Source organism: Scomber japonicus, chromosome 9 (genome assembly GCF_027409825.1).
Source record: "Scomber japonicus isolate fScoJap1 chromosome 9, fScoJap1.pri, whole genome shotgun sequence".
NCBI classification, from domain to species: domain Eukaryota; kingdom Metazoa; phylum Chordata; class Actinopteri; order Scombriformes; family Scombridae; genus Scomber; species Scomber japonicus.
Window position 1 is genome coordinate 38,444,557 of NC_070586.1, and position 21,882 is coordinate 38,466,438.

General features: G+C 40.1%; 1 protein-coding gene across 2 annotated transcripts in view; it reads right to left on the reverse strand.

Moving 5' to 3' along the window:
* Positions 1-11,785: 11,785 nt before the first annotated feature.
* The window catches only part of fam189a2 (family with sequence similarity 189 member A2), a 33,872-nt gene continuing 23,775 nt past the window's right edge, over positions 11,786-21,882 (reverse strand). For both annotated transcript variants that reach the window (XM_053325949.1, XM_053325948.1), the window contains 4 exons: positions 20,291-20,363; positions 18,145-18,387; positions 14,095-14,432; positions 11,786-12,529 (listed from right to left, as the gene is read on the reverse strand). In XM_053325949.1, the coding sequence (XP_053181924.1) occupies positions 12,203-12,529; positions 14,095-14,432; positions 18,145-18,387; positions 20,291-20,363 (981 nt within the window). In that variant the 3' untranslated portion in view covers positions 11,786-12,202. The remainder of the gene's footprint in view (positions 12,530-14,094; positions 14,433-18,144; positions 18,388-20,290; positions 20,364-21,882) is intronic.

Below are 21,882 nucleotides of genomic sequence, written 5' to 3' on the forward strand. Positions count from 1 at the left end.
TCTGTTGTATTGTGATGTGTTTGTAGATAGCCAGTTGTTTTTTGCTTTTATTTCAGACAGATGCCCCTCTACCACTATCCATTCTGTCCCCTCACCCATCTCCTTAGAGGCAGTATGTCGATGTTTGATGTCCCTCTACCTCCTTTATATATCTGTGTCTTGTTTCCATGTGTATGCCTTTGCTGTGTTAATCTGTTTTTACTAACAGTCTTTGTCCTGTGTTTCTAACATCCCACTCGTGGCCTGTACCTTGTGGTGGTGAGTGGGCTTTATACTAAATCAGGCCTCAATGTGTGTGTCATGTCAAATATTAAAAACTAATGGAAAGAGAAACCTATTCTCCTTCAAATCTGTGTATGCTAATGTAAAGTACTGCATTCATGTTTTGTTACAGGAAACAGTGTACAAAAACAAACTAATAACTTACTGCCATCACATCAGGATACAACGAAGGAGAAAAACTAAAGGCCTTTGAATTGACTGCATTCTTGTTAGGAAATATCATCTAGCTAGCTAGTTCTTCTCTCATTAGCAATCTGATAAACAATAAATTCCCTATCACTATTTTCTAAAGCTACACATTATACAGCCTCTATGCTTGACTCAAACTAATCATACTCATAGTCTTATAGACTCACTCATAGTCCTCCTAGAAATAACGTTTTCCATTACTAAACACTACATACCTACTGAAACAGTTAGGTAACAGCACACTAGCTAGCTAATTCTTGTCTCATTTGTGGTCTGATAAACAGTAAATTAATCAAATGCAGTATTGCTGTTTTCTAAGCTGCTGTAGGTGTTATATTTCACGGGACCCATGCGAATGCAGTTTTCATGCGAATGCAGCTGTCAAGGCTTTCATCATTTCACCAAGGCTTTCATGCAGAAGTGTGCCGGGTTTTATCTAAACTAAGTTGAAAAAACAATAGACCCTCATATTTAGAGTTATTCAGTTGGTTGCAATCTGCAACCTCCCCACTAGATGCCACTAATTCTACACACTGCTCCTTTAAACTAACTTTATTAAAATGTGTACTGTGTGTGATACAGAAGGAGGAATCAATCCATCACTCCAAGTTTGGAGATGGCCCCTTCAAGCTCAACCTCCATCCCAGAGACTATTTCCAGGGCAATCCATATCACAATGACAAACCAACCCCACCAGCACATAAGCCCCTCCCACCAAGACAGAAAGTCTCTCCTGCTCCCTTTAAACCAGCATCCCCCGGCAAACGGGTCAGTATCTCTATCTGCTCTACAGAAACAGAATTAGAGTGAAATTTGACAAGTATCCCTCACATTCTGCTGATCCATACGTCCTTCGCCGTCCTTCGCCGTGCCAAACCGACCAATCAAGAGCCAATCTTCCATCCCACTCCTGGTCCTAAGAGCACACCTGTCAAGAGTTCATCACTGACAGGTTTGATCCCTGGTTCTCTTTAATCACCTACCCTCTCTGCTCTCTGTGCTCTCACATACTATATAGCTTTCAGGTGAGACAAACCACCATCTGCAGAATTTAATAAAATATATTTTTTAAAGGATTCATTCAAGGAAGTCATCTATATGGTGTGTTTAGGTTGAAAATTTGAAGTAGTGAAAAACATTAAAAGTTTCTTTTATTGACCTGCATTACCTTTTTTGACCACTTGGGATGAGCAGAACTAAACTATATAAAACAGGCATTATCCTAGAGGTTCCATTCTGACTTCAGTTTGTCAAACACAACAAGTAAGTATTTGCTTTATCAGTGTTGAAAAAAAAACATATGAAAAGGAAATCCAAGAAATTAGGTTAATCCAATCTTTTATACACTGACTGTGAATTAACCTTGACATTTACAAAATATGAGTTTAATGCATGCAAAATTTGATATATTTAATTTCAGCTATACCTCACAGTGAAGAGAGCTGTAATTAAAGTTACCTTGTTTGCAAGAACAAGAGATTTTTGGGTTGTTGTTGTTTTTTTTTCAATTAATCTTCTTCTAACTTGTTCTGTCTTGTTGTTTCAGGAGTATAAATTCTGTAAACTACACCTCAACCATCCCAGCTGTGATGACCCATACCACACCAACATGTTTCTTTTTTTCTACTGTATAGGTTATGTTACTGTGTCTGTTTTACCACCTGCTGTTATGAGAGCTGTAAAAAATGTTATTCCAACATGTAGATAATTCAGTTTTCAACAGTGGGTTCATTTGTGAACTTTTTCCCTTTTTGCTTCTCTGGAAGGAAATATGACTCTTGATTAACAGTATGTCAGTATGTGTATATGATGTTTGTTACAGATTGTTGAAAAGAACTAGATGGTTTTCATGCAGTTGTATTTACTCCTGGGTCCATATTATATATGCACTTGAGACAATAAACATGAGACAAGGTGAAATTGGATATCATAATATACCTGTTCACACCAGAAGACAGCAATACAGGCGCCATCATGTCCATTGCAAATGCTAAAGATTGGCTTTGCAATTGGCTGTGCAGAGTAATGTTGACAGTGCCCTCTGCTGGCAAGGGTTATAACAGCAACTGAACTGGGCCTTATTAGGACAAATGAAGCATGACAACATTTAGGCAGCTCAATGTTTCATATTGGGAGTACACACACAGTAAAGCAACACTGAGAAGTACAAATGAATGACCTAACTATTCTTATACAGAGACTGTAGCTGGCACTAAATGCAGCAGAAATAGGTCACTTATTTTTTGGTCAAACACTCATATTTTGCAGGATTAATCCTCTCAGGAAAGACATTAAATGCTGAACACATTAAATATTCCACTGGTAGGGTGTTGTAGACCTCCATTGTTGCCAAATACTATTAAAAACACGTGAGTGGAGGCACTTGGGTAGTTGAGTGGTTAAAGTGCATACCACATAATGGCAGAGTCCCTGGTTCGAATCTGGGAAGTGACCTTTGCTGCTGTCATGTGGAAACCTTGTAACTCCATGTGTTGTTTTGGGCATACTACTGTGACAATAATTATCAACATTTCTGTCGAGCCTGATCAAAAAGGGCCCCTTTCTGCTCAAGGACCCCTGGGCACTTACTTACCCAGATTGCCAGTATGGTAGATTTGACCATAACTGTACATTTTTTAAAACAAACTTATCTACTATCATGTAACTGGACCATTTGCTCAGTTTCAGTTTTTCTCCAAGTGCAGTAATATATTTGTGTAAGTGAAATATCAAAAATGAAATCTAATATGAAAGAACACATCACAAATATTTTATTTAATTCACAGTTAGTCCATCTTTCTCATCCCACTGGTCGGCTTTTAACCTTGAGTCTATTCAATGGTTTCTGATTTGTTTCAGATGCTGTAGACCAGTGGTCTCCAACCCTGCTCCTGGAGAGCTACTGCCCTTAGGTATCTCCCCACTCTAACACACCTGATTCTAATTATTAGCACATTATCAAACCCCTTAATGAGCTCCAGCTAATAATTAGAATCAGGTATGTATAAAACATGCAGGGCAGTAGCTCTCCAGGAGCAGGGTTGGAGACCACTGCTGTAGACCAAGTGTGTATATCTGCACTATTTTGCTAAATATATTTTGATCCTGATGAGATCACCTGATTAAAATTTCTACAAGAAAGCTCTCTTACTTCATACTAACACTGCAAGGGTATGAGGGATGTCCTGAAAACATCTCCCAGACTGGGAGTCCCAGTGGAAGACTTAAAAATGATGTTAATTATATAATTAGTTAGCAACTTTCTCATATAAAGCCACTGTATATTCTGTTGGTGCAACATAACAATTAAGCTAGTTAATTACAGTTAACTAGCGTATTGAACTGTAGTGGCAATGTTTACATTAATTTATCACAGTAATAATATATTTACATGAATATGTTTAACAAACAGGCTATAATATTTCAAAACATTTTGTGTTGAGTGTGGCTGGTGAGCAGTCAACCTATAATACTGTATGTTTTATCGTCCAGGGGGAAATAAACGAGTGGGCCTTCTGTCTAAGAGATGATCTTTGGGAGGGCTTCTCTTCCCATAATGCACTGCGACAGCCGCATGTTATAAATATGAGCGTGCCTTCCTCTCTGAATTTCAGCTTTTTTAAAGAAATGTATTATTGTACTAAATTCGCGAGAAAGCTAAAGTGAATCAACCTCTAATGTTACTATTATAAAATGGCGCTTATATGAGTCGTTTTTTGGCGATTGGGGCCGGTGTTATGTTGAAGTCGGTTCACCTTCGAATAACGTTCCCCTCCTAGTAAACTTAAGTTATGGTTACTTTAGCTGGTTGGGGTTAAGGTAAACATGGGTTAAAGTTAAACACATCAGAATAGGACTGGTTTGGGTTATTTTGGAGAAGCGGGGACACATATCGCCGGCGTGGGGCTGCATTACCACGTTGCTTAACTTGAGCACTTATGTGCACATATCTTACGTCACATGGATTACCTGGCTTTAAATAAATATATAAACCAGTAATTATCTATAATTAAGTACTGTTTTTGATCATTGCACTGCCTGCCCACCAATTTCTGTGATGTGTTTCTTGGTGGCTCCATTGCAGCATGTTGTGACCTTTATGTTCTGTTTCAGAGATGCTGGGTCTGCCTGTGAACAGACCGCCATGGGGTGAAACTACCAACCTCCTGCCTTTTCTTTTTCTTTGGAGTAAAGGTAAACAGAGTTGTGATGGTTAACTTTAAAATTCACATTGCATTCAAGTCATGTCCCAGAACTTTACATTTCATTTTTTTCACATCAAATAATTTTTACTGATTTTAAAAAGACAGCAAAACAGACACATGTTTAAGTTGCAGTAGAATACACATCATGGTGGCTGTTTCTTTAACTCCAGTGCTCAGCTGTCCAGGTAGTGTGTGTCTGGCTCAGTGTTACAGTGCTGGTAGAGTATCTCTGTATTTGGCTTCAGCTGCAGGTTCTGTTTTAGAGTGATGTCGCTGAGCTGCTGCAGAGTGCTGCCCAACGAGAGTGGCCTGTCCTGATCCAACAGCAGGACGGGCTGCACACTTCAGACTTACTCCTATAAGGAAGCTTTGAAGTTAAACTTAACAGTTTTCAATCAAAGTAGTCATATGACATTTTTGATGTGAATGAACTTGAGTTTAGTAAATTTTCCTTGTTCTTGACTGTTGCAGGCAGAGCTACTGATGAGCTGCTCAGTGTGGAGATGAAGGTCATGCTGCAGACTGACTGAAGGTGAGTGCTGCAAAACCAGTAATATTTATATTAAAGCACTTCATGCTGTGATGATAAAATATAACACATCATGCTGACAAAATACTGTGGTGATTATCAAATCCTGAGCAGTATTGTTCCTGCTTTAACTGACTATTTTATCTACAGCAGTGTGTGGAGCAGTACACAGCCAGGAACCAAGACTGATGTCAGGTATGTAACAGTATGCAGTATAGAAAGTGCATCCCCAATCCTGTACTGCCATGGCAGACTTCCCTATCTGCTGTGGAATCTTATTGGGAGAGAAACATCAGGACTTTGGCACAGATTTACCAGAATCTGACTCAAGACCCTTGTGAGATTCTAACGTGAATTGCAATTTGTTTAAAACTCAAGTGCTCTCCTGTAATGTGTTTTTTTAGTGTTGATTGACTGTGGAGAACTGGAGGTCCACCTGCTGGGATGTGACCAGGCACTTCTGCTCAGCCTGAGTTTGAGGATACAATTTAACATTGATAACATCAACTTTACTGCAATGTAAAATCTGTGATGGTTGAATGAAACTTGAAAAATCTGCAGCGGTGGTTTATGTTAGGGTTTTTTCCAGATTTGACTACATTATCAGTGTATCCAACAGACTGCAGCTTTAGAGGGTAGGGAAGTTTATACATGTCTCTTTTCAATAGAAATGAGAGCATTAGCCAGATATTGCAGTGTCACTGTTTGATTATTTTCAAATTCTGTCAGATCATGAGTTTTACCAAATATAACTGGCACTTTAAGCACACTGGTTGAAGATGTAACTCTAAATGAAGTGTTAGGAAATAATGCATTGTACACAGCAGTGCTAATGGTTTTAAAGTGACTAGATGTGATACACCACTTGGGGAATGAATTATGGTACATGAAAAGTCAGTGATACAAAAATAGAGTTCTGATACATTTTTCAAGAATAAGCTGACAAGTAAATGAAAAGACTATTGAGCTAAAATATAAAAGTATTTTATTACAAGTTCAGTTTAAAATTAAAATCTGAATATACTACAAATAATCAGAAAAACACAAGTGGACTGGGGCTAGCAGATCTCTAGGTGTGCTAACATATACTCACTTGTGAAGGGACCTCAACCAGAGGGACAAACCTATCCCAGCAGACTGGCCCACAACTGCAGTAAATCAAATAAAACTACAAACTACAAAGGTTAAACAAAAATAGTTGGTCCTAATCTCCAATATGTATAGGGCTGTAGTAAAAAGGGCAGACAAAGCAGCAGCAGATGGCATCCTACAAAAAGAGATGCATACACAATAGAATAAAATTGTCCAGGCACCACTTTCCACCATAGTAGGGAAAAGGGTCTACGAGCTGGAGACACCAACAGAGAAACCTATTTATCATGAAAAGTGATACATCTCTAAACACCAGCCTCTTTGTTTTTTAATAACACAAAAATGCAAAAGGACTGAACTCATTTAAGACTAACATGTTGACACTTAACTGTAATTACAACACTTGATCAGAAAGAAATCGAAGAATTGTGACACTCATCAACCACTACCCAAGCTTATTGTGCTTTTTCCTCATTTTGTCAATCGTCAACCTCTGCCATTTATGGGGTGCCGTTTGTAAAGCGGCTCACGCTGAAAATAACAGCAACATTTTGTCACATTTAGCTTCAAACAATGTTTAAAAAACTGGTGTGAATTTTTGAGAGTCACTTGTTTTGCACATTTACAATATTTGTCAACTTAGAGATATTTTAAATATTTAAATCCAAATGTTAAATGTTAGATTTAAATGCTAAATCTAAATGTTAAATGTAAATCTAAATCTAAATGTTAATTCTAAATCTAAATCTAAATGTTACATTTAAATGTTAAATCTAAATCTAAATGTTAAATCTAAATCTAAATCTAAATGTTACATTTAAATGTTAAATCTAAATCTAAATGTTAAATCTAAATCTAAATCTAAATGTTAAATCTAAATGTTTCGAGTGAAACTAAATATTTAGCTAATATGCAAATTCAAATGCCGGTAACAGGAAGTACCAAAATAAAAGTTTGAGGAGGTCAGAGTGTGTTTATAGTGGCAAATAACGAATAAACCCCATCTTATCCGGGGAAATGGACTCTTGGACATGGATTATTGTAATAATAACTACCTAAAATAAGAAACACGGTTGGAGAAACTTTATTTGAAGAGTACTGTGAGTTTTTAGTGTCACTTTTATGAAGGGTGCCGGACTTATGACCTGTAGCCACTACAGCCATCCACAAGGGGGCTCACTATGACTGATCTGTCATCCTACACCCTCGCTCCTCCACCCGGTACACTGTACTGTCGGCCATGATCGCGCTGCAAACATGACTGAACTGCCACAGGGCCACCACAGGCCACCTCGGTAAGTATGTTTTCCAAATCACGTATCATTGGATGCTTGTCACTTACCAGTGTGAGTTTTACTGTTTATAGAAACATATGTGCTTGTGCTACACATAAAGTGCATTGGTGCTAGTAGCAAATCTCTACTGCTAGTTTAGTTAAGTTAGCCTTGACAAGCATCCAATGATACGTGATTTGGAAAACATACTTAACGAGGTGGCCTGTGGTGGCCCTGTGGCGGTTGCTGTCTCTGTCGACGGGAGCGTACCTAGGTTCCCCGGGCCCTATGTTCCCCGATCGCGGCTAACTCGGTTGCTAGCTCAGCGGCTAACTCGGCGGCTAACTCGGCTGCTAGCTCGGCTGCTAGCTCGGCGGCTAACTCGGTTGCTAGCTCAGCGGCTAACTCGGCGGCTAACTCGGCGGCTAACTCAGCTAACTGGCTAACTGTAGACGGGGTCATCCCTATGTCCCCCAGTCACATTCAAAGCAGGGAACATAGGGATGATCCCGCTGTCGACATACTCTGTATGGCCGCCAGAACGGCTCTGCCGATGTTCTCAGCTAAAGCAGATTCAGTCATGTTTGCGGCGTGATCATGGCCGACAGTACAGTGTACCGGGTGGAGGAGCGAGGGTGTAGGATGACAGATCAGTCATAGTGAGCCCCCTTGTGGATGGCTGTAGTGGCTACAGGTCATAAGTCCGGCACCCTTCATAAAAGTGACACTAAAAACTCAGTACTCTTCAAATAAAGTTTCTCCAACCGTGTTTCTTATTTTAGGTAGTTATTATTACAATAATCCATGTCCAAGAGTCCATTTCCCCGGATAAGATGGGGTTTATTCGTCATTTGCCACTATAAACACACTCTGACCTCCTCAAGCTTTTATTTTGGTACTTCCTGTTACCGGCATTTGAATTTGCATATTAGCTAAATATTTAGTTTCACTCGAAACATTTAGATTTAACATTTAGATTTAACATTTAGATTTAGATTTAACATTTAAATGTAACATTTAGATTTAGATTTAGATTTAACATTTAGATTTAGATTTAACATTTAAATGTAACATTTAGATTTAGATTTAGAATTAACATTTAGATTTAGATTTACATTTAACATTTAGATTTAGCATTTAAATCTAACATTTAACATTTGGATTTAAATATTTAAAATATCTCTAAGTTGACAAATATTGTTGTAAATGTGCAAAAAAGTAACTCTCAAAAATTCACACCAGTTTTTTAAACATTGTTTGAAGCTAAATGTGACAAAATGTTGCTGTTATTTTCAGCGTGAGCCGCTTTACAAACGGCACCCCATATGCCATTACCCTGTCGTGTTTCCAGACTGTTCTCCCTCTGACAGCTTAAACAAAGACGCTGCAGATCCATCCCTGAACCCAAACTCAGGGTAGAGCGGTTCAGTGAATGTGGTGTGGAAGGTGTGGAGGTGGATCAATGTGTCAGAGGAGACTCTATAGAAAGAAAGGATGCCAACATGACAGTCAAGATATACTCCTATTCTGTTAGTCTGGACAGAGGGTGGGATGTTGACAGTCTTTGCTTTGTCACTGTGCCAAGCAGAGAAAAGACCATCAGAAGCAAACAGAGCCTAAGACTTGTCATTCCTTCCCAGCCTGCAGTCATTATCAGTCCCTTTCTGTCCAATTCCTCTGTAAGCTACTCCTAGAGAGAGTCATCCCTCCCTCTCAACCTCCCAGTAACATCTACCAGTCAGACCATTAACACACATCACTGCAAACAAGAAGTCATATCTGTCTGGATGAGGACTGTTGCCTTTCTGCTGTCTTCAGAGAGGAGGACATTTTTGTTTGCTGTGTTTGGGTCCAGTGTGAGTTCACAGGCATCTGATGGACAGAAGAAAACTCAATACAGCACAGACAGTAACAGAATGAGAAATAGAGCTGAAAAGTGAGATGTGTTATTTTGGACATCCCATGCTATGAAAGCAAAAGTCTTGAGTGTTTGCACAGACAGTGTCAGGTGACTGACCAACTGTGCTGGAAGAGATCTTTGTTCTTTGATAAAAAGTCTAAGAAACTAGCCTATAGGCTATAAATTAAAACCTAAGGAATACAGCGTCAACATGACTTAAAATAACATTTTGTTAACACACAAAAATCACCAAGCTCAAACTTCAGTTTTATGTGCCTCTAATGTTGAGTGGAAACTAAAGATTAGAATTTGAGATGCCATTCTCATGACAGTCTACAAGCCTGCGTTTCATGCATTCTCCATAGAATAAAAAGAAAAAAGAAAACCAGGCAGGTTCACCGGCGGGTGCTGATTCAGTGTGTTGATCAGAAGTATTTTGTGACCTTAGTGCGATATGCGAAAGTTCACAGATGAGCAGCTTTTATTGAGACACACAGTATTAGAACAGAGGATAATGCTTTTTTTTCAACTCTGGGACTGACAGAGTAAAAATCAGCAGTGGACCACACAGTGTAATAATAGCTCACATTAATTTATATCAATGCAAACTAATTTACTGACTTTAACCATAGCAAATGTTTCTTTATGGAGCTGATAAAAATACATCTAATGAACAGAGAGTTTTTAATTAAAATAGCTTATTTACATCTTAAACATTATTCTATTTGCTCCAAGTATTATGTTTGCACTGGTGGATGAAACTACAGTATGTCAAAGTGTCAGTTGACCCATTTTGACCAAAACACCATCAACTTCAAACCTGATTTGAATTTCATTGTCAGGAAAACAACAGCGCTGTTTGCACTGGTTGTAGCACCGTCAAAGTAGGGCCCACTGTGTGCATATAAAGTCCACTTTTTGCAGTGCAATTGATTGAGGCTAATACAAAGCAAGAGTCAAAATATTTTATACTAGCTCAAGACTTTACCCTTTCTCTTTCTCTGTCCTCAGTCAGTTCAGTCTGGAAACTGACTGTAGCCACATGTCAGTCAGAGTGAAGCAGCTGCATTAATATGTCATGTCATGTGTGATTTATCTGAATTACCAGTTTCCAACTTGTGAGTACTATTTATGACAACCCTTCCATCATAATTAAGACATGGGAAACTGAATCTTTCACAAGGCTCAAATATATCCCACAAGCCCAGATGCAAAATACAACAGTGGTACCTGAAAAAGCTAACAAACATAGATCCTTTATTTATCATGCAGTCCCAACTCTGGCACCACTATAAACAGAGAATCTTTCCTACCACTATGTTCACATAATGTGAATGCAGCATTATGTAAATTATATTTTGGTATTTTCTTTAAATGTTTTATTTAATTTGTGCCAGTTACAAATGGCCTTGACAGATCTGACATTTAAGGGTGAGGCACAGAGCCCAAAATAGAGGGAGCTATCATATTAGTGGTGCCACATCATACACTTTGATATACACCTGCTGAGTATAAATTGTTCCACAAACAGAACACAGTAACACATTACTTTAGGTTATATCATTTTCAAGTAATTTCCTAGATATTCCTGGAAATAGCTATGTAATTTGGGGGAAAGACACTGTCCAGTTGGTCCACTTGCATTCTAATAAACTGGTAGTGTGACCATGAGTGTATTTAAGTGTACAGTAGGCCAGCTGAGCACAAACAAGTTGAAATTTGTCAACAGGCAGGCATATCATTCAGCGAGTACTGGCAAAACAGGTCAACAAATAGATGCTGAAACTAAATAAAAAATTTGGGATGAGGTCCTCATTCATTGTCCATCACTGTCTAAATGAACAGCTACTCCTAACAGCAGCATTGTGTGTCACTCTCAACCTCGCTATATTAGGCAAGACATGCCTTCTCAAAGCCTTCCCAGCTTGGCGGCCTGTGATGTGACAATATAAGAAGAATAAAGTTTCCTGTAATAAATTACTAATTTATATTGAATATTTACTTGGAAGTCCTGTATTAGTATCTTTTTTTCTATGAAACTTGCTGGAAATTATTTGGAAATGATGTCTTGTCTGTATTTGACGATGTAGCTCAGGAGGTAGAGCTAATTGGTAGATCTGCGGTTTGATTCTCGACTCCAACAGTCCACATGTTCAGTTATATGTAGACTGGCACTAGCCTCCCATCAGTGTATGAATGTTTATGCAAATAGCTGAATGTGGCTTGTAGTGTAAAAGCATTCAGAGTAGTCAAAAGATTTGAAAATGCAGTCGATTTTTACCATTTAAGCTAATAAATAACACTGAGATACATATAAAAGGATCATGTAGTTGTATTGAATTGATTGGAGCACAAACTTATTACAATATTAACATTTCAATAAATGTTTAGAAAGCATACAAAACATTTGGATGCTGGGTACAGTGTGACAATACAAGGTGCCCATTTTACAAATTAAGAGTGACAAATAGCATAAGCATATTTAAAAAAACTACACTCATACATACTCTTTTTAACACACACACACACACACACACACACACACACACACACACACACACACACACACACACACACACACACACACACACACACACACACACACACACACACACACACACACACACGTCAGTTGTTGAATTTTCAGTCCATGGGTTTTTTTGGGTTTTTTTAACCATAAGGTGGAATCAGCCATTGTTGCCACCCTACATATTTTAATATCAGTTTTCCTTCAAAGTGCTGTCTCTCTGAAGACTCCAATCAGACTGTGAGGACGTTCAGGATAATCCTGGCGGGACCCTGTCCTTGATCCTGCTCTTGACCCAGCTCTAGAGCTTGCTCTTGACCCCAGTTTTGAGCTGTTTCCTCTGTGTTCCAGAGACTGGAGTGCAGAGCAGGTGAAGGAGCTGAGGTCTCCACAGCTCCGCAGGTGCAGCAAACCAGGCCTTCTCCTGGGGGGGCGAGGGAAAGTCTGGGAGGACCCTTCCACTGGCGGCTGCTGCTGCTGTTGCTGGGGAGGCTGTGGCTGACAGTGACCCATCTCCGATTCAGTGAAAACCTGAAATGAATGACACCTCGTGTTAATGTTTCTGAGACCATAGAACACACGAAGGGCCCTATCTTGCGGTCAGCGGACGGCGCGTGTGGCGCATGTGTCTTTGTTAGTTTCCCCCAGCGCAGTTGTCATTTTCTCGCCCTGCGCCCACGTTGTCTAAATAGCAAATGCACTTGCACCAGTCTGTGCACCTATGGGCGTGTTGGTCTCTAAATGAGGTGTGGTCAGGTTCATTGGTGGCACGTTGCTATTTTGAGGCAGAGGAAAGCGATTGCGCTGCTGACCAAAAAAACCAGGTCTAAAGTCACTGGTGCATATGTTACTGTTATTTAAAGGCCGCATTATCAAGAGTCCAATATGCTCCTATATAGGCGGGTATATAGGGGGGCATATAGGGGCGTATATAGGCGGGTATATAGGGGGGCATATAGGGGCGTATATAGGCGGGTATATAGGGGGGCATATAGGGGGGTATATAGGCGGGTATATAGGGCCGTATATAGGGGGGTATATAGGGGCGTATATAGGGGGGTATATAGGGGGGTATATAGGCACAGACACTGTGCTTGTTACCACACGGACGCGCAGCAGCACACAAACATGCAAAACATTACAAATAAAAGGACACAATGTGAATTTGTATTATGATGTACATCAACATATTAAAAATACATGTTGTAGACCATTCTGGTATTCTGTGTAAACCTCATTCTGTATGAACCTCATTAGCCACCGTAGTCTGATGAAGTGCGCATGCGCAGTACGTACTAGGTGTTTTTACATTCTCGGCGGTACTGGCTTCCCGGTTTGTGAGTGTACGTTTTGTATGGTTGCTGCAGATGTTAAATAAAGCAACGAGGTTGATTTAAAGTACGGACCAGTCACTTTCTTACACGACACACCTCGACACGTCATATTAGTAAGTCATAATATTTATCAGATTTAATTAATTGCAAAAAATGGAGAGCACCGTTGTGGACAGTCCTAACAACCTATGAAAGTCTGTAGCCTCTGATGCTGCACAGAGCGCAGTGCCATTACATTATTATTACAGCTGATCACTGTTTATTAGATCAGCTGATGACACCAGGCTGCTGCAGTATAACTACACACACCTCTACACTCATCACACTGGTTGGTTATATCTCCATATTCTTCCTTTATATGAATTAAATGTGAGGTTAGCAGCTCATCAGCCAACTTTCCTTTTAGCAAAAGTAAGTCATGTTATATTATTGAAATGCATGGCTGGGTAAATGCGCTGTTATAATAGCAATCTGCCAAAGTGAAGCCTTGATATTAAAGGGAATGAGAGATGACACTCTGATTGGTTTACTGCGTGTTACGCCCAAAACACGTCTATGATTAATGAGGGGACTTAAGTCCATCCCTTTTAGACCAGGCGCCTGGTGTACTGACCATTTTTCCGCCGTTAAAATAGCAAAAGTGGATTTGGACCCGCCCCAAAGGCACTTGCGCTTCACGCCATCCGCTATAGATCGTTAAAATGGGGCCCTAAATGTAAGTATATTTAGTTTTGTGTTTTAAAGCTCTGGATGAACTCCTACCTGTTCTATGTAGCTAGCACAGCGTACAGCCTCCTCCATGTGCTCTTGATCAGACTGCAGGACATTTCGTATGCTGTCCACCAGCTCCTGAACCTCAGGGGTCAGGCCCTGGGCGGCAGGCTGCTCCAGGATTTTCCTGACCAGCTGTTGTGTGTGTTGGTAGCTCTGGTAGTCCACCATGGAGGAGGGTCGGGGCCGGCGGGGCCTCCTGCTACCATTGTTTCCTCGTCGAAGTGTGACCTGGCCCTGGGAGTGGGCAGCCAGTGTGGACTGGGAGGTCTGGGTGGAAGAATCTGTGGTTTGAAGAGAAGGAGCGATGGGAGCATCACTGCTACGTACTAAAGGAGAAGACAGAGGGAAAGGACAGAGTTAAGTGTTCAGGTTCTTTTCTTCTTACTGGTCAGGTGTATATCAGGTGTGTGACATAAACCATAAACTCAAACCTCTTACTCTGCAAACAGTGCCACTAATAATGAACAACCAAATAAACCAAGACCATTTAGGTCTCAGAAGTCACAGAAGTAGAGCCTGTTGTTCCCATGCAGATTTTAAACTGCTCGGATGGATTTCTGACATTCTACTGAGTCAATGTGTGTGTGTCTGGTCTCCAGTGGCTGTCCCACTTGTTATTAATAACTAATAATAACCTTGTTTATACAGCACTTTTCAAAACAAAGTTACAAAGTGCTTTACAGTGCAAGTCAGATATCCAAAGTAAAAACAATGACGATATACAATTATTAGAATAATGCAACAAATAGCAGTAGCCGGACAAACAAACCCAGACGATAAAGGTGAGTTTAAAGAAGAGGTTTAAAAGATGACACTGAGTTTGCCTGCCTGAGATCTCCAGGGACCCTAACAGCAAAGGCCTGGTCCCTTCTAGTAACAAGTTGAGATTTAGGGAACTTCAGTAGGGTCCTGCTGAAGGATCTCAGGCAGCGGTCAGCCTCATAAGGTGTCAACAGCTCAGAAATATAGGTAGGAGCCTGACCATTCAAAGCTTTAAAAACAAGCAGTACAATTTTAAAATCAATTCTAAAAGTCACAGGTAACCAGTGAAGGGCAGCAAGGACTGGTGTGATGTGGTCTCTTCTCCTAGTATGTGTTAAAACCTGACTGCAGTGTATTAGGATAACTTACTTTTTATTGACCCATTTAGTCATGTAAATGAGCTTGTAAATTAGTTGTAACTGTTAACTGTGTAAAGTGAGTTCAGACATTTTCTTCTAAACACATTAAATAGGTCATAAATGTATTTCTAAAAAAGGTGTAAAAAGCATTTCAACCATTTAGATTTGAATTGTGGAGCTAGGCTTCATAAACTGTGTTTCAAGATTTCTGTGTTCAGGATTTAGTGGGCGGGTCTGAAAATGACTGCTGCGTTAGCATAAACCCGTCCCTGCTGCTGTAGATATATAAATACATTCAGTGCACACTACTACTGAGTTAGCCGCAGAGCTATCCGTCGGGCTAGCAGCTGAGTTAGCAGCAGAAAGCTCTCAGACGTAGGGTCCATGTTTCTGGTAGAGGTGGTGACTTTGATTGACAGGTGACACTTGGTAGGGGGCGGGGTTTCAGCGAACTCGGCGGGCACTCCCACAGTGTTTGGGAGCAGAGAAAGAGGCTGATTTGTACACAAGTTTGAAGCCTAATTTCATATATTTGGCGATTTTTTTAATCATTCAAATTTGGCAGGGTGGTTAACAACACACTTTTCTGTCGTATGTCAAACTCAGAACACATATTTATTCTTACTTTACATGGACTTTAAAGCGTGTTGTTTGATTTCCACTGTGTAGGTCGCCCTTACTCGTTGGTGCTGGCTGGAGCAGTCCAGGTGTCAACTGAACTATACTATCTATACTATCTACTATGTATAAAGTCAGTCGGGGTTCTGGTGCATTTGTCTGATTTATTAAGCATTCATTTTCTTAGTCTGTTTGTTTGTTTGTTTGTTTGTTTGAGTTGCAATGGAGAGCACAGTAAATAAATCTTCACCTCTGAGAAATCAAGAAGTCTGCTGAGTCTATTTACCACCTTCCTGGACATTCAAGCTCGATTACTTTACACCCCTATTTATATAGAGTGATAGATTCGGCTACTAGTGGGGCTCATGACACCATAGAATCTAGGATGTCACAGTAAATATGTGAAGGAATTTTCATATGTGTCATTTATGAAATGCTCCTAAGACAAGCAGACAGTGAGGGACCGTCAGCTGTCTTCTTCACAGTTGAGCCGACCTGGTTTTATGACTGATGCCATAGAGACAGCGCTGTTGTGTTGAGTTAAAAATGATCATCTCCCTTCACCTCTAGATCTATCTCTACACTGTCAACTTGAGCTAACATTAGCTAGTTGCAGATATATTAATATCAGTGTAAATGTGGGCTGATAAGAACTTGAGTGCAGAAATGCCAAACTAGATTTGAGATGACTTCGATACAGTGTCACCATTACATAACTGAGCCACCAGACAAGCTCTGAGAAGTTCATTTCTCAACTGCAAAATGTTTTGCTGAGTATATAAAAAGTCTAAAAGGATCCCTATCAATATGTGTTAAAAAAATACTATTGGCTCATGTGTACGCCTCTGCTTTTTTTGTTTTGTTTTTTTGTTGTTTTTGTTTTAAATCATACGTATCATTATAGGGGTCAAAATTCCAGGATCAGTCAGGCTATACACTAAACAAATGAAATAAAAGGTATTATCTAAAGCAGTCATATTTAACTACAATAATTTAAAAAATATATCATTAAGTTACTTTTCTGGGCATTTTATGCCTTTATAAGAAGTGACAGTCAAGAGAGATGGGAAATGACACACTGTTGGAATCAAAGTGCAGACATTGTAGTTATTGAGCATGTAGCTTAACCTGCTACAGTAGCTTGCCAAGTGTTTAACCTCAATAGACCCCCACTTGCACCCCAGTTTGGCCTACAAGGGCCTCACATGCCTGTGGAGCCAGTCATCACCACATATACTGTAAATGCACACAAAAGGAGTCTATGTGGGGTTGAGGATGATTGCTTACATGAGCTCCATGTGTAGTCCACCTGCAGTACAGACACACATAACTGCTGATGGAATTTCTATCAAAGTTTGTGTTAACAACTTAAGCGGGGACCACAAGGACATGTTGGATGGGTCATTATGGGTTATTGTTGCTGATACTGTAATACTCACAGTTAAGGATAAACTTGGCTGAATTATTAATGATTCACGCCTGTATATCATCACTTGTTACATTGAAATGTGTTAAATAATAAAAAGACAAATGATGAGGTTGATGAAGTGACAGGTGTGTAGATGAAAATCATTACTGGTGGTTTAAAAATGGTCAGGATTGTCACAGACTGTAATTACCTTAACAAGTTTAATGACTATAGATTTGGCACCAATAATCAAACTTAATGTCTTTTATATTGTGTGAGTTTTAACTGATTGACTGATCTGGGGGAAAGGAACCTTGCTGCAAACTCATTCTGTCTTGGAGAAACAAACATCCTCACCTTCAAAGCTCTTAATGATCAGGCTCCATCATATCTTAAAGAGCTTATAGTACCTTATGTACCTACTAGTTATCAGGCTCCTCTCCTGTGGAACCATCTTCCAGATTAGGTCCGGGGGACAGACACCCTCCCTACATTTAAGAGTAGGCTTAAAACCTTCCTTTTTGATAAAGCTTATAGTTAGGACTGGCCAGGCTTGTCCTGGACCTGCTCACAGGTAATAGACGTAATAGACAGTAACAGGTGTAGACGTCCGGATGGCTTCTAACTTCATTGTTGATTTTCATTGTGCTTCTCTCTCCTATCCTCTCTACTCCAACTGGTCGAGGCAGATGGCCGCCCACTCTGAGTCTGGTTCTGCCTGAGGAGTCTAGACCTGCTCTATGTGTAAAGTGCCTTGAGATGACTTTTGTTGTGATTTGGCGCTATACAAATAAAGATTGATTAATAGATTGATTGATTGTTGTGCTGGATTGGTGTGTCACAGTTCTCATCTAACACTGGTCAACATCTACATGAGAAAAAACAGTGAACCTTTAGCAGTGAGTTCTATCAGCACAGGGTCACTGCTGGAGCGGTGGATCCTTGCTCTTCTCCAAGGTGCCACTGCTGAAGCGTGCTGCTGCTGCTGCTGATGCCGAGGAGGCTGCTGAGGAGGCTGCTGAGGAGGCTGCTGAGGAGGCTGCCGAGGAGGCTGCTGAGGAGGCTGCCGAGGAGGCTGGGGCTTGGCCTGCAGAGTGATGTCTGCTGAAGCTGATGCCATTTGTGGCCTTGTGTCTTAACAGACAAGGAGACACACACGTGTACAATTAGAACAAATTCCAGTGTCAGACATTCATCTTAAAAGTGAAACAGAAGTTCCTGTTATCCAGAGTTCACACACATTTTTACCCATGAGTTTTCAAAACTTTTCGATTACATCTATCACATTCCCATGATTTTATTTAAGCAACTGAAAATAGGTTGGTGTATATAGTGATCATCACAATCATGAGGCTCTTATTCCAGTATACCCTAACCAAAACTAATATTTTGCCCCCCTCATGTATGTAATGGACAAAATATTAGGAACATTTTTTAATGTAATGCATCACCCACTATAACCTCAATAACAAACATCAAGTAGAATGATCACCTTTCTGACAATGTCAATAAAAACTGAAAATGTATAAGCTTTGTAAAATTTATGGTGGAGCTGTTTTGTTGGATTGCAAGTTTCTTCATTCCAGTTTCGGAGGATATATTTTGCATCTGCTCTACAATGTCCGGGGCAATTTGCACCCTCTAGGATGTACAGGTCCAACTGGAGAGCATTGTTCAGGCTTTAGTCCAACATCATTATGTAACCAGCCGGTCTGGACACTTCTCTGACAACAGTGGATTTGAAGTTGGCCACCGTTTCAAATGTGGCGAGGAATGCAAACTTTGTTTCCCCATGACTAAGTTTGGGGACTATTCCACAGTCGAGAGTCATGGCTCTGAAATGTTCACCTCTGTTAGCACATGAGCTGTACGAATAATGTGAGTCCATCTTTTTCAGGGCCCAAATCTCTTCAGCTGATCACTGGATGCAGCAATGGACTGGGTGAGCTACACTGATGCCCGTCATGCTGGCTTCAGCAGACATGAAAGCAGTCTGTGAAACAGCCTTTTGGTTGCTTTGCCTCTTTAGCATGGCTGACCAGTGCTGCTTCCTCTATGTCGCTAACATGAAATATTTTGATGCAGAGTCTATATGCAGTGTGGCCATATTTATATCTGCTGTTAAGCCAGACAGTATTAAACACACACTTCCCAGTGCATGATTACTTCATTCATTCAGGCCAACTTGCTAAAAACTAGCTGCATATGCCACTGTGTATCACATGATACTAGGCGAGGTTTCAACTGTCACACAGAAGCAGTTTGTGACAGCTGACAGAAAATAGTGTAGCACCTGCTGCAAGTCACTGTCAAACAGCAACTCGCTCAACACGTCACAAAATGTGAATGACACATTTTATACAGTAGGACAAATTCAGTGCATACTCATCCATTTTCTATATCACTTTTCCTCTAGAACAGGGGTGTCAAACTCATTTTAGTTCAAGGGCCACATGTTGCCAAATTTGATCTCAAGGGGGCCCGATGTGTAAAATCATTACATAATAACCTATAAATACATATTATAACTTTACTATAATACAGTTACCATGGTAAGAAATACAATAAAATGTGTCCAAACCCACCAAGGAAAAAATAGTTCTTCAACAATTATTTCAAGTGGTCCAGAGGCAGACTAGAAGCCCCCACTGTGAAAATAGGTGAAAATAGCATTAAGGTGTATTTTATTGAAAAATTGGAATTAGGCCTACGTTCTTGCAATTTTCATACTTTGCAAAGTTATCCAAGGGGCCGGACAGGTCACTAGTCAGTCACAGGGCTAACATATAGTATACATACAGACAATTCTAACCCTACCTACAGTCACTATTTAACCCAACCTGCATGTTTTTGGACTGTGGGAGAAAGCCGGAGTAACCAGAGAAAACCCACGCAGGCAGAGAGAACATGCAAACTCCACCTAGAAGAGCTCCAGCATTCTATTCATTCTAAATCAGTTCCAGGCCTTGAAAACTGTTCTTCTGGTCTCATAACTTTTCCAGGAATTCAATGACTGTAGGAATCTTGTATCTCATACCTTCAGCAGAGGCTCCTGCCTCAGGAGTGGTAGTTGTGTTCACAGTAAGCTCTGTCATATCAATCTCTGTTTCCTGAAAGAAGAAAAAACAGAGACCACCATGTAGTTATATAAACAGGTCAAAATGCTCAGCAGTAATCCATCACAGAGACAATCAGTCACTTTATTTCATATTATTTTTCTATTTTAGTCAAAGTTGAGTTCTTCTTGACCCTTGACCACTATGAATTCAGAGAGATCAGTGAAATGGTTTGACTGAAGTTTTTACACTATATATTGGTTAAATACATAGTGATGTAATTTAAATTTAAATTTAAAGAGTATGGTCTAGACCTGCTCTATGTGTAAAGTGCCTTGAGATGGTTTATCTATCTGCACTGGCACTGCAAAGCCATCTTCACTATAGATTAGTTAGATTGAGGGTGAAAGTTTCAGAGTGGCAAAGATGCTGTAACCATAGTAACACATTCTCACTCCTGTCTGGGTGTGCACGGCTCCAGGGGAGAAAGAGAAACTCTGTCCTGGTGCCAGAAGAGCTGCTGACTGAGATTACTGTGAGCAGTATGCAAGGGTGTAAATTACAATATAATAGATTTCTTGCTTTCCCCCAGATAGCCTGAATAACTTACTGCTGTTATCCTCTGCTGCTTGTCTGTCCCTGTGCTGTCAGCGTCCTTTGCACATGTGCCATCAGAGTGTTTGAAAAGCGTCAACTGAATGAGTCACACAGTCAATATGTGAGACTTGGCAGCCCTGCTAATCCTTCATAACTTTTAACTGCAACAATGTGAAATCAACAGTTTCTTCATTTTCAAACAGTGATATTATCATGTGAAAGAAAGGCTGCTTTAAATCCATATTTGAGGCTAATAAAAAACGTTTGAGAGGCAGATAAATAGAAGTCATATAAAACACAGTATCCTGCCTGGACCTATAAGGGTTAAGATAGGGTTAGCTTCTCTTTAAAGTCTGTGTAAAGTAAGAATAAATATGTGTTCTGAGTATATGAAATTAGGCTTCAAAATTGTAAAAATCTGCATTTTTCTCTGCTCCCAAACGCTGTGGAAGTGCCCGCTGAGTCCGCTGAAACCCCGCCCCCTACCAAGTGTCATCTGTCAATCAAAGTCACCATCTCTACCAGAAACATGGACGCTACGTCTGAGAGCTTTCTGCTGCTAACCCAGCTGCTAGCTCGGCAGCTAACTCAGTGGCTAGCTCGGCGGCTAATTCAGCTAACTGGCTAACTGTAGTAGTAGTGTGTGCTGAATGTATTTATATCTCTACAACAGCAGTTTATGCTAATTTTCAGACCTGCCCACTAAATCCTGAACACAGAAATCTTGAAACACAGTTTGTGAAGCCTAGCTCCACAATTCAAATCTAAATGGTTGAAATGCTTTTTACACCTTTTTTAGAAATACATTTATGACCTATTTAATGTGTTTAGAAGAAAATGTCTGAATTCACTTTATACGGTCTTTAAGGAATCATTTATAACAATCACTGCTTGCCATTTCATTTCCATATGACTGTAATGTAGCTTTGACCATGATGCTGACTATTCCAAATCTTTTCCACCATGTGTAAAGGTG